Source organism: Cornus florida, unplaced genomic scaffold, assembly GCF_030987335.1.
Source record: "Cornus florida cultivar Cherokee Brave unplaced genomic scaffold, ASM3098733v1 CherokeeBrave_3.0.0_Hap2_Chr08, whole genome shotgun sequence".
In the NCBI taxonomy this organism is placed as follows: domain Eukaryota; kingdom Viridiplantae; phylum Streptophyta; class Magnoliopsida; order Cornales; family Cornaceae; genus Cornus; species Cornus florida.
Genome location: NW_026775578.1, coordinates 4,273,026 through 4,289,171, shown reverse-complemented (window position 1 = coordinate 4,289,171; position 16,146 = coordinate 4,273,026). Strand labels below are relative to the sequence as shown.

The 16,146-nt window shown below is 32.8% G+C and overlaps 1 protein-coding gene across 1 annotated transcript; it reads left to right on the top strand.

The window, feature by feature from the left end:
- The first annotated feature begins 377 nt into the window (after positions 1 to 377).
- Positions 378 to 1,124, top strand: LOC132268593 (uncharacterized). Its single transcript, XM_059769422.1, has one exon. It carries the CDS (start codon positions 378 to 380, stop codon positions 1,122 to 1,124), a length of 747 nt encoding a protein of 248 aa, XP_059625405.1.
- The last annotated feature ends 15,022 nt before the right edge of the window (positions 1,125 to 16,146 follow it).

Sequence of the window (16,146 nt, the reverse complement as noted above, 5' to 3'; positions counted from 1 at the left end):
CTTCCTTGGGAAAAAAAAAAATCACTAAAAAAGAGAAATAATTGAATTATGTTATATATGTGTGGGGTCCACGACTTAATAATGTCATCAATGACGACATTTATGTTGTGGTGTATGAAAGAAGCTTGTATGGGAAACCATGAATTGAATGCCTATAAATAGGCATTATATGTATGAACTGATGGTATGCAATAAAAAGGCAGCTCTCTCTCTCACTCTTTCTCGTTCTCTCCTCTATCTTTGTGTGTATGTTAAACTTTCTTTCATCAATATTACTCTATATACACATACATACATATTCATTTCACGTTATCAGCACGAGGCTCTGTCAACTGAGAAGAAAATTCTATTTTTCTTTCTCACTTCAAAGGTTCATAATGTCAAACCTTACCAAGCTTGAATTTGTGGCACTTGATATCTCGGGCAAAAACTACTTGTCATGGATCCTTGATGCCGAGATCCGCTTGGATGCCATGAATCTCGGAGAAACAATTAAGAAAAACAATAATGCGTCCCTGCAGGACCGCGCAAAAACCATGATCTTTCTTCATCATCACCTCCATGAGGAATTAAAAACAGAGTACCTCACAGTTAAGGATCCACTTACACTGTGGAAAAATCTAAAAGAACGATATGAGCATCAGAAAACTGTGATCTTTCCAAAAGCTCGCTATGACTGGATCCACCTGCGATTACAGGATTTTAAAAGTGCAAGTGAATACAATTCAGTCTTATTTAAAATCAGCTTAAAATTGAAATTATGTGGAGAAAAAATCACTGATGATGATATGTTGGAAAAAACATACTCCACATTTCATGCCTCAAATGTGCTCCTACAGCAGCAATATAGAGAACGCAGATTTACCAAATATTCTGAGCTGATTTCTTGTTTGTTGGTGGTTGAACAGAATAATGAGCTTTTGATACAAAACTACCAGTCCCGTCCCATTGGATCTGTACCATTCCCAGAAGCGAATATGTCATCATTTCACCACCATGGACGTGAACGTGAACGCAGACGTCGTGGTGGTCGTGGATATGGTCACAATAGAAATAATTATAATAATCGTGATGGTCATAATTCCTCATTGGTTCCCAGAAGGAATTCCACACCGTCCCACTAGAAGTGGAATTCAAATGCGACCAAGCAGGCAAAAGAAAAAACTTTACAAAACAAAACCCCTGAGATATATGATGACAAGCCTTGCTATAGATGTGGAATGAAAGGTCATTGGTCGCGTACCTGTCGTACGCCCAAACATCGAGTTGATCTTTACTGTGCCTCAATGAATGATAAAAGAAATGGAAAGGAAATTGAAATGAATTTTATGGATGACGACTTGCCTGTTGATATTACTCACCTTGATGTTTCTGACTTCTTTGCTGATCCTAGTGATAATATTAATCATTTGATTGGTGATAGAAATGTCCATACCAATTAATGTGTCCTTCTCTAGTATGTTATCCCTTGTGTGTTTTAGCTTATCTGTATCAATATGTCTCTATCTAGGTTGTGCTAGTATGTTTTTATTTTGGTTATCTTGCATGTAAATCTAGTTTGTGTTTCAAGTTTGAAGTAATGAAATATATATTTTGTGTATATGAAGAAGCATGGATCTGACTAAGGCATTGACCGTACCCAAGATAAATGATGAAGATATATGTCTGGTAGACAGTGCAACAATGCACACTATACTCCGAAATAGAAAATATTTTTCGAGTATAACATTAGTTGAAGCTCGTGTCAATACAATATCAGGTCCAGCAGATCTAATTGAAGGCTCAGGAAGAGCTATCATTGTGTTACCATGTGGAACACAATTGAATATTGATGATGCTCTATACTCTACTAAATCCAAAAGAAATTTATCAAGTTTTAAAGATATACGTTTCAACGGTTATCATATTGAGACTATAAATGAAGGGGGCGTTGAATATCTCTATATTACATGCCAGAAGCATGTATTAGAAAAACTCCCTACTTTATCTTCTGGATTATATTATACAAATATAAGAGTACTTGAGTCACATGCAGTGACGCACCAGAAGTGCTCTGACCCAAATATTTTTATACTTTGGCATGATCGCCTTGGTCATTCTGGGTCAACAATGATGCACCGAATCATTGAAAATTCACATGGTCATCCACTAAAGAACCAGAAGATTCTTTTAGCAAATGATTATCCCTGTACCGCTTGTTCACAGGGTAAATCAATAGTCAGACCATCACCTTCCAAGGTCGTCGTTGAATGCCCACCATTTTTACAACGAATTCAAAGAGATATATGTGGACTAATTCATCCAGCGTGTGGACCATTTCGGTATTTTATGGTCTTAATTGATGCATTAACACGGTGGTCACACGTAAGTTTACTTTCTACTTGTAATGTTGCATTTGCTCGACTCCTTGCTCAAATAATCCGATTACGAGCACAATTTTTAGATTATCCAATCCAGACTATCCGTCTTGATAATGCCGGAGAATTTACATCTCAATCAGTTGATGACTATTGCATGTCAATTGGCATTCTTATTGAACACCCTGTTGCACACGCTCACACCCAAAATGGTCTTGCATAATCTCTTATCAAACATCTTCAGTTAATAGCTAAACCATTACTTATGAGAACTAAACTACCTGTTTCTGCTTGGGGACATGCGATATTACATGCAACATCATTAGTTCACATTAGACCAACTGCATATCATAGTTTTTCACTACTACAACTTGTGATGGGTCAACAACCAAGTATCTCTCATTTACGAGTCTTTAGTTGCGCTATATATGTTCCCATTGTACCCCTACAAAGCACCAAAATGGGTCCTCAACGATGACTTGGTATTTATATAGGTTTTGATTCTCCATCTATTATTAGATATTTTGAACCTATGACAGGTGATGTGTTTAAGGCGCGGTTTGCTAACTGTCATTTCGATGAGTCTGTTTTCCCTCCATTAGGGGGAGAAAAGAAAAAGTCAGAAGGGCAACGAGTTATTAATTGGAATGTCTCGACTAGCTCATTTAGGTTCTCGCACAAATCAATGTGAACTAGAAGTTCAAAGGATCATTTATTTGCAAAGTATTGCAAATCAATTACCCGATGCATTCACTGATACAAAGAAAATGATGAAATCACATATACCAGCTGCAAGAATTGATATCCCTGTAGGACAGTCTGTCAGTGTTATTGCAAATGCATCCAAGACATGCCAGAAGCGTGGTAGACCAGTCGGTGCAAAAGACACTGTTCCCCGGAAGAGGAAAGCACAAGAGAAATCAAATAAAGAAATTGGCGCTCCTGAAAAGGTCACACTTTGTAATGACCCGGTCATTTTCCTTCCTTTCCTTTTCTGAGATTTTCACGGATATTTATTTTTATTTTTATTTTTATTTTTTATTTTTTCGTTGTTCTTTTCCTTTCTGGGTTCAGTTTTTCATCACTTAGTGTCGTCTCGAGTGCTCTAGAATGATTTTCGAGGCTCTTTTCTTTGAATTGACAACTTCCTTTAAGGACCGAGTCATTTTCATATTTTTCGTTTTTCGACACTATTCACTTTTCGTCCTTTTCCCTATTTCGTCTTTTTCCATATTTTGTCTTTTCCCCGTTTGTCACTTTTTGGCACAACCTCACTTTTCGTGCTCGGAGTTGATTTTTGACTTCACGTACCTTCATCCTAAGTGGTTTCCACGAAATACGTATCTTTACTTTTGTAAGAAAGTATTCTAGTTGCTCCCGGTGTCCATAGGGGCATGGATGCATAATTTTTCAGAATCTTTTTCTTTTCTTGGGGTATTTTTCGTAAATATCTTTTGAAGATTTTTATTTCAGGGGTTTTTAAGAAAATATTTTTTGAAGATATTTTCATTCTGGGCCATTAGTGCAGTTTTTACTTTTTTGAGAGGCCATTGTGCAATTAGCCAAAGTTATTGCAAAAATACCTCGTTTGGAGCTTGAAGTCTTATACGGGATTCATTTTCACATTTCGTTGAATTGTGTACTCTTAGAATTCCGTTCTGGTCATTTTTCTCCAGTTTCAGAGTTTCTGACTCCAATTGCTGCCGAACTTGTTCGGTGTATGTCTTTCTGGTCGGGACTCGGTTTTTGACGCCGTTTCTTCCGTTATTCATGTTTTCTTATTTTGAAACTTTTTTGTTCACAGAGTTTTGCCGTTTAAGCGCGTCTGCTCAAATTCCACTTTTTCGGACCCGGAGGGGCCCTTTCGGGGCACTTTTAGGGTTTTACTATAAATAGGGGGTTATAAAATTGAAAAGTCACTTTCTTCTCTCTTCATACACGACCTGAAGCTTCCATGGCTGCCCAAGGGGGGACTGCCACCCTTCTCCTCTCATTTAAACCTCTTTCCCTTTGTTATAAAGTCATAGTGCCTTCGTGTTTTGTGTTTATCTTGACTACGCGCTTCTTTCACCCTTATTAGAACCCGTTTTCGGCCAAATTTTGAGTTCGGGTTTGAGGTCAAGTTAGGATTTTGGTAGGTCCTCTTTGGAGTTTAATGTTCACGGCGTTATCCCTAACAAAACCCCGAAGTATTGTTGGATTTGGAATCGTTTCATTTTGGTGGCTTTTGAGATTTTCATGATTATAAAACTTGAATGCATGCTTTTGTTTAAGTCTTAGAATTTAATTTAATTAATTTCTATGGTTAGAATTTAATTCTCATGATAACGTATAACTCAGAATTAAATTGTGGCATGCTAGAAAGTTTGGATTTGATATGTTTGTTAACATATATTACATTGAAATTATTTGAATAAGAATTGCACTTTTTATTTAATATTTTTCTTTTGTGAAAGATTAATTCACATGGTCATACCTTACATGAAATGAACTTGTAATATGCTTTTAAATTAAATCTTGGCATGTTCCTTAACATACTTTAATTTGAGAGTATTTGGATAAGTATAAAAATTTAGAGATTTTAATTAAAATCCATTTAATGGTTCCATTGGCCTAATTAAATTTTTAACTTGATATTTGTGATGACTAGGGCTTGTATAATAGCATATGTTAATTTGGGACCATTTGATATTGTTTTAGAATTTAGGGATTTAATTATCATGTTTTAATTAAATTCTATCCTGTTGATCCAATGACCTAAGTAACTTTTGATTTGATTCATGTAATGAATAAGTTATGTTGTTTAATATGTGTGAATTATGGTTCATTTGATTGAGATATGAAACTTAGAGAAATTAATTAGGTTATATAATTAATTTCCGTTTCTATTGCATTATTGATTAAATCATGTATTTAACATTGATATTATGTTTGAAGCATGATTTTAGACTTGTAATGGACTTATGCGATTATGTTTCAATATTGAATTATATTGTTATAGCGTGTAACGAATCGCACACTGAAGATTCGACATGTGATGTTATTATAGCGCGTAACGAATCGCGCTCTGAAGATTCAACATTGTTATCCTATAGTAGTTGTGGATTTAGGGCATGTATTGTGTGGTTTCAACCTACTTGTGCATGGAATGTAGTTTCGTGCTGATATATATATATTTCGTATATAAGTTGTTAACTTATTTATTTTGGAGTCTTGGGACATTGTTACTGTGATATGGTTAGAGTTTGGCTCTAGTGCAGGAGGTATGAGTTCTCCCCATTGAGATAGTGCGCACTAAGGTGGTCTTCCCAGCTGGTTAATGCCCGGAATAACTAATTTGTTCTTGGTTTAGTCCGAGATGTGATGTCCAAGTCTTCCACTATTTGTTTTCGTATTCAATTCCAAGTTGACAACCAATGTTTAATTGTGACTTGTGGTTTTAGTTATTGGCGATTTAATGTTGTTAAGTACATTCAAGCATTATTATTTCTAATGAATCATTGCAAGTTTTGATGTGGTTAAGTACATTCATGTTTTGATACGACCTTAGCGTGTGCACAAAATAATGCACAACACTTTGGTTTTGTAAATGGTTTCAAGCGGGCATCATAGTTTACATTTATAAACCGCAAGACACTTATACTATGTAATATGAAGCGAGTAAGGATCGTCCCAAGGGATTGAACACGTGTTGGGATTAAACTTGGTTTTAAAGTTAATTAGATTGTGAAAGAGAGAAATAGAGAGAGAGTTTGAGAGAAAAAGATTTTGGTGAATAATTAAACTAGAGTTCAATTGAAAGCATGGAAATGAAAATGACATTGCAAGTAAATTAAATTAAATTAAACTAAGAATTAAAGAGATAGGAAGAGAGTCTTAGGGTTAGGATTCACCACTAAGCTTATGCAATTAACTATATGCTTTCAATTAATGGGGAATTCATTAGTGTAATTATAGATGTGGTCACATTATCATCACAAATCACAATTGTAAGCATAGATTATCAACATCAAGAATGAATTGTCTACCTAATGACAATTAAACTAAAGTGTAGAATACATTCAAAACTACGTCACAACCCACCATACACATTCACAAATGTATCCGATAAGAGCACACATCATTCAAGAAGATAATACTAATTGTAATTAGAAGTATGGATTAACATAATTAAGCACAAATTGCCTACTTTACTACAGTTAACTAATGACAATAAGCTAATTTGTAGAACAACTTATCAAGATTAAGCCTTTATCCATCAAATTAATTGACAATTGTATCAACTAAGTATCATGCTATGGCCATCACTAAACACAACTAAAAGAAGTATCTAGTGTAGAGTATAATTCTAAATCAAGCACACATAGACATGCAATTTTCATATAGAATCAATGGAAGAATTAATTTTCAATCATCTAATGAAGACTAACATACCTAATTAATCATATATAGACATACAATCAACTAAAGACTTTAATGGAAGAATTTATCAATACAAGCCTTAATTTGTCAAATCAAGCATGTATATATAAAGAAATCACAAGGCCATACAATTAATTACAACATATTAATTCCCCAAGAAAAGAAATGCAAATGTTTAGGTTACTTGAACTTAGGGCTCATCCAAGCCCTAAGTGAAGAACTAGCTCATGGAGGAGATGATCATGGTGTTAACAAGCCCAATCCCCATCTTTTGGCTCCTTCTTCTTCTTCCTTCAATTGTAGATAGAGTCTCCGTAAAATGTTCTTCCAACCCTAACTTTCTCCTTTTTCCAGAGAGAACGTCATATCACGGTACAGAAAATAAAACTTAATAATGATAAAAATAAAACTCTCTCCAAACTAATGAAAAACTAACCCTAAAAATAATGGTTTTGTTTCCCTTAAGTAATAAACTCTATTAAAGCCCATAAGTTACAAAAAATAAACCCAAACAATAAAATCCGGTAGCCAAGTAAAAGATAAATCCCGTAATGCTGCCAGAGGCTTGGGGATCGATCCCCAGGGGGTATTTTTTTGCACCTTTCTGCCAGTAGTAGGGGCCCCCAGAGTGGGGGATCGATCTCCCAGTGCTAGAAATCTCTTTTAAGCCTCGTTGAACTCCATTTGGCCCCCGGGTTAATCGGTTTGCTTCTTGATCGTTAGGAACATCATCAAAGGCCCGGAAAAAGGTAGAATTGACCGCTTTTAAAGGATGAGCGCACTATAGAACAATGCGTTGCGGCCTCTTTTTGACATTTTTAAGCTATATCCAATTGTCTTTGCTTGACTCCAAAAAGGCTTTAATGGACCGTTCTTAGCTCATTTTAACTTTATTGCCCTGAAATACACATAAACATAAATTAGGACTAAAACATGAAATTAAGATAAATGTAAAGATTGAAATACCCTAGTTTAGGTGTTGAAATGTACAACATTTAAGCACTTATCATGTTTCACAATTTTTAATGAATCATTATAAATTTTGATGTTGTTAAACATATCTATGCTATATTGTTCAAATGTGATTTAGGAATGATCATATAGATTCATTTGGAACATAAACGTTAAGTGGCATGACCCACTTTAGTCGTTTACACATTTTTAGATTTCAAGTTGATTACTTTGAGGATCTATTTCTTAACGTGTGGTACTAGAAACTCCAATTTATGCTAAATGGTTATATTTAGTTGTTTACACATTTTAGATTTCAAGTTGATGACTTTGAGAATCTATATTTTGTCGTTTTGTATAGCATGCTCCTATGTTGTTTGAATTGCATGAATGATGTGTTTTATGCTATAAATGATCTTAGGCAGCTTAGGATGCTCCCTGAGTCTCAACTTTGACATAGATGTTAGGTGGAATGAACCACGATGTTTAAATCATGCAAATATGTAAAATGTTAGGTCGATGCATGCTCATTTCCTACGAGTAGCTTTATGTTACTCACCCCAAAATTACAGGGGTATATTTCAGGTACAGGAATCAAGGTTGAGATTCTCATCATGCTTGGATGATTTGTGGACTTGAAGGTTCCATTCTTATAAAGGTTGGCTTGAAATGCCATTTGTAGCCTTATTTGACAAATGTGTATATTTGATTCTAAACTTGTAATGTGTGCCTAAGCATACTTTTTGATTCTCATTCCATGTATATAATTTGTGGCCAAGGGCCAAACTTTATTTGAAATCCATGAATATTCACGAATGTTGAATTTTGCCTTTATTGAGAAAAGTATGAAAATTAGGGTTTTGATATGTCATTCTCGCACCAGTGTGTGTATTTTGTGTGAAATTCATCCTTTCGCATTCATTTGCCATATGTGAGGTGTGGCCAAGGGCCAAATACCATTTAGTTTTTATTTTTGCATTTTAGTTCACATATTGTATTTTTGGGCTAAAATAGTAGAAACCGAGCCTTTAAGGGTTCATTTTCAAATCAGGTGGTGCAAAGTGTGTTCTGGCACCTCCACTAGGTCTCATTAATCATGCATGAAGTGTGGCCAAGGGTCAAACGGTAATTTGAAATCATTTGTCAATTTTAAATTTTAAATTTTCCATTTCATGTGCATTTTTGCCCTTTTGGCCGTTGGGGGGTCAAATTTTACATCGGTGGTATTTTTAAGTCGTAGAACATTGTAGCACATCCAATTAGGTAAGTTATACTTATGTGCAAGATCATTTCCGGGAAAAACCTTTTCCTTTGTGATTTGAGCCTCATATGGAATCATTTTTTAATTTTCTTGCATAATCTGATTTTAGGGCATTCTGGGGTTTTCGTTTGGGAATTAAATTCCGGTCTCGACATTGTCACTTAGAAAACGTGATTTTAGGGGGGGGGGGGTATCTTTTTCGTGTTTTTCCAGAAAATGTCGTCTTGGTGCCGGAAATCCATCGCAAAGTTCAGCTTTCTGATTTTTATTTAGCAGCTTTTGGGACCTTTTGTTCAGATTTCTTAGAGGGGCATTTTGGCCACTTCACAGTGCATTTTATTTATTTCCGTGCATGATGCGGGGTAGAAAATTTGATTTTGGGAGGGGTTTCTTCTTTGTGTTTTTCCAGAAAAATTCGTTTGGTAGCCCGTTTCCGATCTCAGATCCTGTAGCAGCTTTTTACCCTCTTGGTCTAGACTGATCTAGGGGCATTTCGGGAATTTTCTTTGAGAAATAAATTCCGTTCTTGACATGGTCACATAGAAAACGTGATTTTAAGAAGGGTTTCTTCACAACATTTTTCCAGAAAATGTCATCTCGGACCCGAAAAATCCCGCGTCAAATCTAATTTCCTGTGTGCGTTTGCACTATTTAAAAAAGTCTGTTGTAAGGGCATTTCGGGGATTTCACGTCAAAAATAAAATTTTCTTTCGACATGATCAGCTTGGAAAAATTATTTTAAGGGGGGTTTCTTCTTCGTGTTTTTCTAGAAAATATCGTTTAGTTCCTCAAAACGGCACACGATTTTAGCATTTTGCCCAGGTTACTATTCATGGTCGTGGTGACGTCAAAACTTTGTTTTGACTTTTCTTTTCCATCCGGACTCTGAATCAAGTGATTCTTGAGTCTAACTTGATTAATTGTTCGCTGTCTTCCCAGTGGTGTGTTCAGTAGCACCCGATTTTATATTTTTTCAAAAATGACCATTTTGCCCTTAGGGCTATTTTTGTCCGATTTTCTTGTAATTCGCTTCCGCTATTTTCTTTTGAGTTCTGTGACTTCACGGGAAGTTATGGATGTGTCTCGAGAATAATTTACATTCTAGGGACGTCATTTCTATGTAAAATGACTATTTTGCCCCCAAGGGCTTATTTGTCATATTTTTGACCTTTTGATTCCGCATCCGTTCTCATTGAGTTCCACGACCTCATGGAAGGTTACTTTGACTTCTTAGGGCCTATTTACTAACAGGAAGTAATTTCTGTTTTCTACTGTCAATTCTGAAAAAGCAGAAATAAAAGTAAAATTATGTTTAATAAAATTGTTTCTGATTTCTAAAAAGAGAAACTAAAATCAATTTTAATGAAGAAAGTGAAAAGTGACTTTTTGATGCTTTCTATACTTTTTGCACTGTAGTGGGAAATTGATTCCTGCACTGTTACCACATGGGCCACTGTTCATCCCAAATAAGTTGTGCGTGATTTGCCGTCTCGTTTATAACATCTTCTCTCTTCTCTCTATGCTCGCCACTTTTATCTTCACTACACTCTCTTCCAACCATATATTATCCCTGAATCCACCATAACTCCATTTGACCAAACTCTTCTACCCATCAAATTTAAGCCTTTGCGTCTCTATTACTAATCACCATAATCGAACCCAGATCAAAGCAAGCCACTTCTATAACACCCACAGTGGAATCTTCAATTTCTTTGACGAGGCTGAGGTCCACGATTCCGGCATCGGAAGAGAGAGATACAAATGTGAATTCAACTAGAATCACACCTATATACAGAGCTTGTATACATATATACATACATATATATATATATATATATATATATGTTTGTAATCATTTATGACCCATCTCTTACACACAAGATTAGGAAAGCAAAATTAAAATTAAAATAATTTCGATACTACTACCATTTCTAGAGCGAGAAAAGGGTGAGAGCATCAATGGCGCCGACGAAGTAGAAGACTCCTAAGGTGAGCTGAAACCCAGATTTGATTCGGGGCATCGGCAAGTACTCTCGCTCCCAAATGTACCACAAGAGAGGTCTCTGGGCCATCAAGGCCAAAAACGGCGGCACTTTCCTTCGCCACGACAAGAAGCCCGTTGAGGCTAAGCCCGCCGAGAAGCCGCCGAAGTTCTACCCCGCCGACGATGTCAAGAAGCCCTCTTGTCAACAATAACTTTATTTTCTGAAAAAAAAAAAATTAAATTAAAATTAAAATTAAAGTTATTAAACTTACTTTCTATTTTTTGCTTTCAAAATATTGAAAGTAAAAGAAATTATTGAACAATATTTTACTTTCTATTTTAGTTCAAGAAATCAAAAGCATGATTTTACTTTTAGAGAAAGTAAAAGTAAGAAAGTGAAAGCGTTAGTAAACGGGCCCTTAGAGTCTTGTTTTCCGTTTTCGCTTTCGCATTTCGGATCCGTTATCGGTTTCGCATTTCGAATCAATTATCGGATCATCCTTTCGGTTCATCACTAACGCACTGGCTTAAAAGCAGGGCTGTCACACACTTGCAAAAGGAACAACGAAAATGATTGATCAATCTAAATTTTATAAGCAAGTAGCCCCGAAAGATATACATGCCCCGAAAGTGGCACAAGCCCTTGAAGAGGCACTGGTACATGAAAATAATGAGATCTCAATAAATTATAGAGAATTTTGGGATAGAAATACAATTATTATTAACGATATATTCTCCTTTGCAGTTGCTCTTGATATTGCAAGTGCTAATGAGGACCCTGAACCTCAAAACATCGAATAGTGTCGATGTAGAAATGATTGGCCAAAATGGAAAGAAGCAATACAGGCAGAGCTAAACTCATTAGCAAAACATAAAGTATTTGGACCTGTAGTCCAGACACCTGAAAATGTCATACCTGTAGGGTACAAATGGGTATTTGTAAGGAAATTTAATGAGAAAAATGAAATTGTGAGATATAAAGCCCGACTTGTAGCCCAAGGTTTCTCACAGAGACCTGGTATTGATTCTGAAGAGACATACTTTCCTGTGATGGATGCAATCACATTTCACTTTTTGATCAATTTGACAGTCTCAGAAGCACTGGATATGCGTCTGATGGATGTGGTTACAGCTTATTTATTTGGATCACTAGATAGTGACATATACACCTAGAGCAGGCTCCTACATTCTAGAGCCTTCTCTTTCTTCCTTTTAGCATTCTCCTTTGCTTCCTATTCCACTTGCATAATTGCATCTCTTATGCACTGAGAGCTTATAATAATACCTAGGTTGCATGTTAATCATTTTAGTTTACTTCCTACACAGTTCCAGATTCAAGAATCGTCCACATAGTGCACCCAAAAAACCCAGTATACGTCAAAATAGGAGAAAATAGGAGAGAGCCTGCTCTTAGAATACAAGAGCAGGCTCTTGCAAGCATGGAGCCGGCTCCATGCCTTCTTGGAGCCGTCTCTTGAATGATGGGAGCCGGCTCTTCAATTCCAAGAGCCGGCTCTTTATTCCTCTGAGCCTTTGTTCTCCTCTAGCCCCGTTTTCCGACCATCTGCTTCAACACTGGCCACTTCCACTCCCTCTATTTATTTTTAAAACTGTTACTAGGAGTCCTACGTGAGTCCAAAACCATCCCATACTCTTACTTAATTCAGTTTTCATTAAATAAAACCTTAGAACATTCCCCGATCAAACATGCTTAGGAAGAACAAACATTGTAATCAAACCAAACCAAACTTGCATGGACTGTAACAAAGTAAATTCATGCATACAGAAAATTGATATAGCATATAATAAGAATCTAAGATTCAATTTAATAACCAATTAAAACCCTAGAGACTCTCTAAGGATGCACAGAACACAGGCAACGGGAGAGAGAAAGGAAAGAACTTGCCTTTACAGTTTTGGATTCAAAACCATGTCGCTGTCTGCCAAAGCTTTCCGACGACGTCCAATTTACTGTTCAATCTCCTATGGCTCAATCTTCCCTTCTCCTATGTCTGTTCTTCAAGCCACGGCCAAGTCCTCACCAAAGTGGCTTTGTTTGTTTCTTAAAATCTCTCTCTGTTCCTCTCCGTTTTCTCTCTATAATTCTGAACGTAAGTAGGGTCTGTGTTTGCTAAAACCCTAAGGTGACATACTGCTCTATATCTATACTATTATTAAATGTGCAAAGTGTTTCAGTGTTTCAGTATTTTATTATTTATTTATTTATAAAAAAAAAATATTTATTAATTGATATAAAAATAATTTTTGTAAAAATAATTTCTATAAAACTTTAAAAATTACCTAATAAAATCAATCATATTCTATATAAAACTCTTATTTTTAGTTATTTTTTATAGATAATTATCACAATATAACCGGCCCGACCCAATTATGATTATGTCATTATCAGAAAAAGACACATGTCATCATCCTATTCATCCAAAAAGCCTATAAATAGAGGCATGGAGGAAGGAGGAAGGAGGAAGGGGTACATAAATTGAGAATTCTAGAAATCCAGAATTCCAGAATAAAATACAGAAGCTCTGCCAAAGAGTTTCAGTATTTCAGAATTTATTTATTTATATAAAAAATATTTATTAATTGAGTTGAATTTCAGAGTAAAATACAAATGTTCCGTCAAGAGTTTTCAGTATTTATTTATTTATATAAAAAATATTTATTAATTGATATAAAAAGATTTTTTATCTATATTATTATTAGATGTGTAAAGAGTTTCATTATTTATTATATAAAAAAATATTTATTAAATGATATGAAAAGAGTTTTTACTAAAAAAAAAAAAAAAAAAAAAACTATAAAACAGTAAAATCTACATAATAAAATTTAAATTAACCTATTTATCTATTTATTATTATCCATTTTTAATAAAAGAAAATCTAATTAGACAAGATTTATTAATATAAAAAATATTTATTAATTGATATATAAAATAAAATAATTTTTATAAAACTCTACCACAAATTAGCCTTTATTATGAGTATCTTAATAAAATTAAAACTAATTAGACAAGTATATATATTTAAAGAAAATAAAATAATTTCAATAAAACTCTATTACAAATTACCTATTTTATTATCAATAAAATATATTTAAATAGCCTGTATAAAACTCAAACATAAATTACCAATTTATTAATTTATCATGAGTTTTTTAATAAAAGGAAACCTAATTAGACAAATATTATTAATTTAAAAAATTATTTATTAACTGATATAAAATGAGGTTTTTAAAGAGTTTTTAAAACACAAATTACCTATTTATCTATTTATTTTGAGTTTTTTTTTACTAAAAGTAAATTTAATTAGACAAGAATTATTAAAATAAAAAATATTTATTAATTGATATAAAAAGAGTTTTTAAAAGAGTTTATATTAAACTCTAACACAAATTATCTATTTATTTATTTATTACAAGTTTTTTAATAAAAGAAAATCTAATTTACCTAATAAAACCAATCACATTTTATATCAAACTCAAAATAGTTTTTGTAAAAATAGTTTCTATAAAACTTTAAAAATTACCTAATAAAATCAATCACATTCTATATAAAACTCTTATTTTTAGTTATTTTTTATAGATAATTATCACAATATAACCGGCCCGGTCCAATTATGATTATGTCATTATCAGAAAAAAAACACATGTCATCATCCTATTCATTCAAGAAGCCTATAAATAGAGGCATGGAGGAAGGAGGAAGGGGTACAAAAATTGAGAATTATAAAAATCCAGAATTCCAAAATAAAATACAGAAGCTCTGCCAAAGAGTTTCAGTATTTCAGTATTTATTTATTTATATAAAAAATATTTATTAATTGAGTTGAATTTCAGAGTAAAATATAAAAGCTCTATCAAGAGTTTTCAGTATATAAAAAAATATTTATTAAATGATATAAAAAAAGTTTTTACTAAAAAAAAAAAAACTATAAAACAGTAAAATCTACGTAATAAAATTTAAATTAACCTATTTATTTATTTATTAGTATCCATTTTTAATAAAAAAATATAATTAGACAAGATTTATTAATATAAAAAATATTTAATAATTGATATATAAAATAAAATAATTTTTATAAAACTCTACCACAAATTAGCTTTTATTATAAGTATCTTAATAAAATTAAAACTAATTAGACAAGTATATATTTAAAGAAAATAAAATAATTTCAATAAAACTCTATTACAAATTACCTATTTTATTATCAATAAAATTCTACCAACAAAGATATATTTAAAGAGATTGTATAAAACTCTAACACAAATTACCAATTTATTAATTTATCATGAGTTTTTTAATAAAAGGAAACCAAATTAGACAAATATTATTAATATAAAAAAATATTTATTAACCGATAATAAAAGGAGGTTTTTAAAGAGTTTTAAACACAAATTACCTATTTATCTATTTATTTTGAGTTTTTTTTTACTAAAAGTAAATCTAATTAGACAAGAATTATTAAAACAAAAAATATTTATTAATTGATATAAAAAGAGTTTTTAAAAGAGTTTATATTAAACTCTAACACAAATTACCTATTTATTTATTTATTACAAGTTTTTTAATAAAAGAAAATCTAATTTACCTAATAAAACTAATCACATTATATATAAAACTCTTATTTTTAGTTTTTTTTGTTTTATGGATAATTATAGTTTTTATGAAAATCTAAAACTTACCTAATAAAATCAATCATAATCTATATAAAACTCTTATTTTTAGTTATTTTTTATGAATAATTATCACAATATAACCGGCCCGACCCAGTTATGATTATGTCATTATCAGAAAGGACACATGTCATTATCATACTCATCTAAGAAGCCTATAAATAGAGGCATGGAGGAAGGAGGAAGGGGTACCGAAATTGAGAATTCTAAAAATTTAGAATTCCAGAGTAAAATACAGAAGCTCTGTCAAAGAGTTTAAGTATTTCAATATTTATTTATTTATATAAAAAAATATTTATTAATTAATTTAAAAAGAGTTTTTATTTATACTATTATTAGATGTGTAAAGAGTTTCAGTATTTATTTATTTATGTAAAAAAATATTTATTAAATAATATGATAAAACACTAAAATCTATATAATAAAATTTAAATTAACCTATTTATCTATTTATTATTATCATTTTTTTAATAAAATAAATC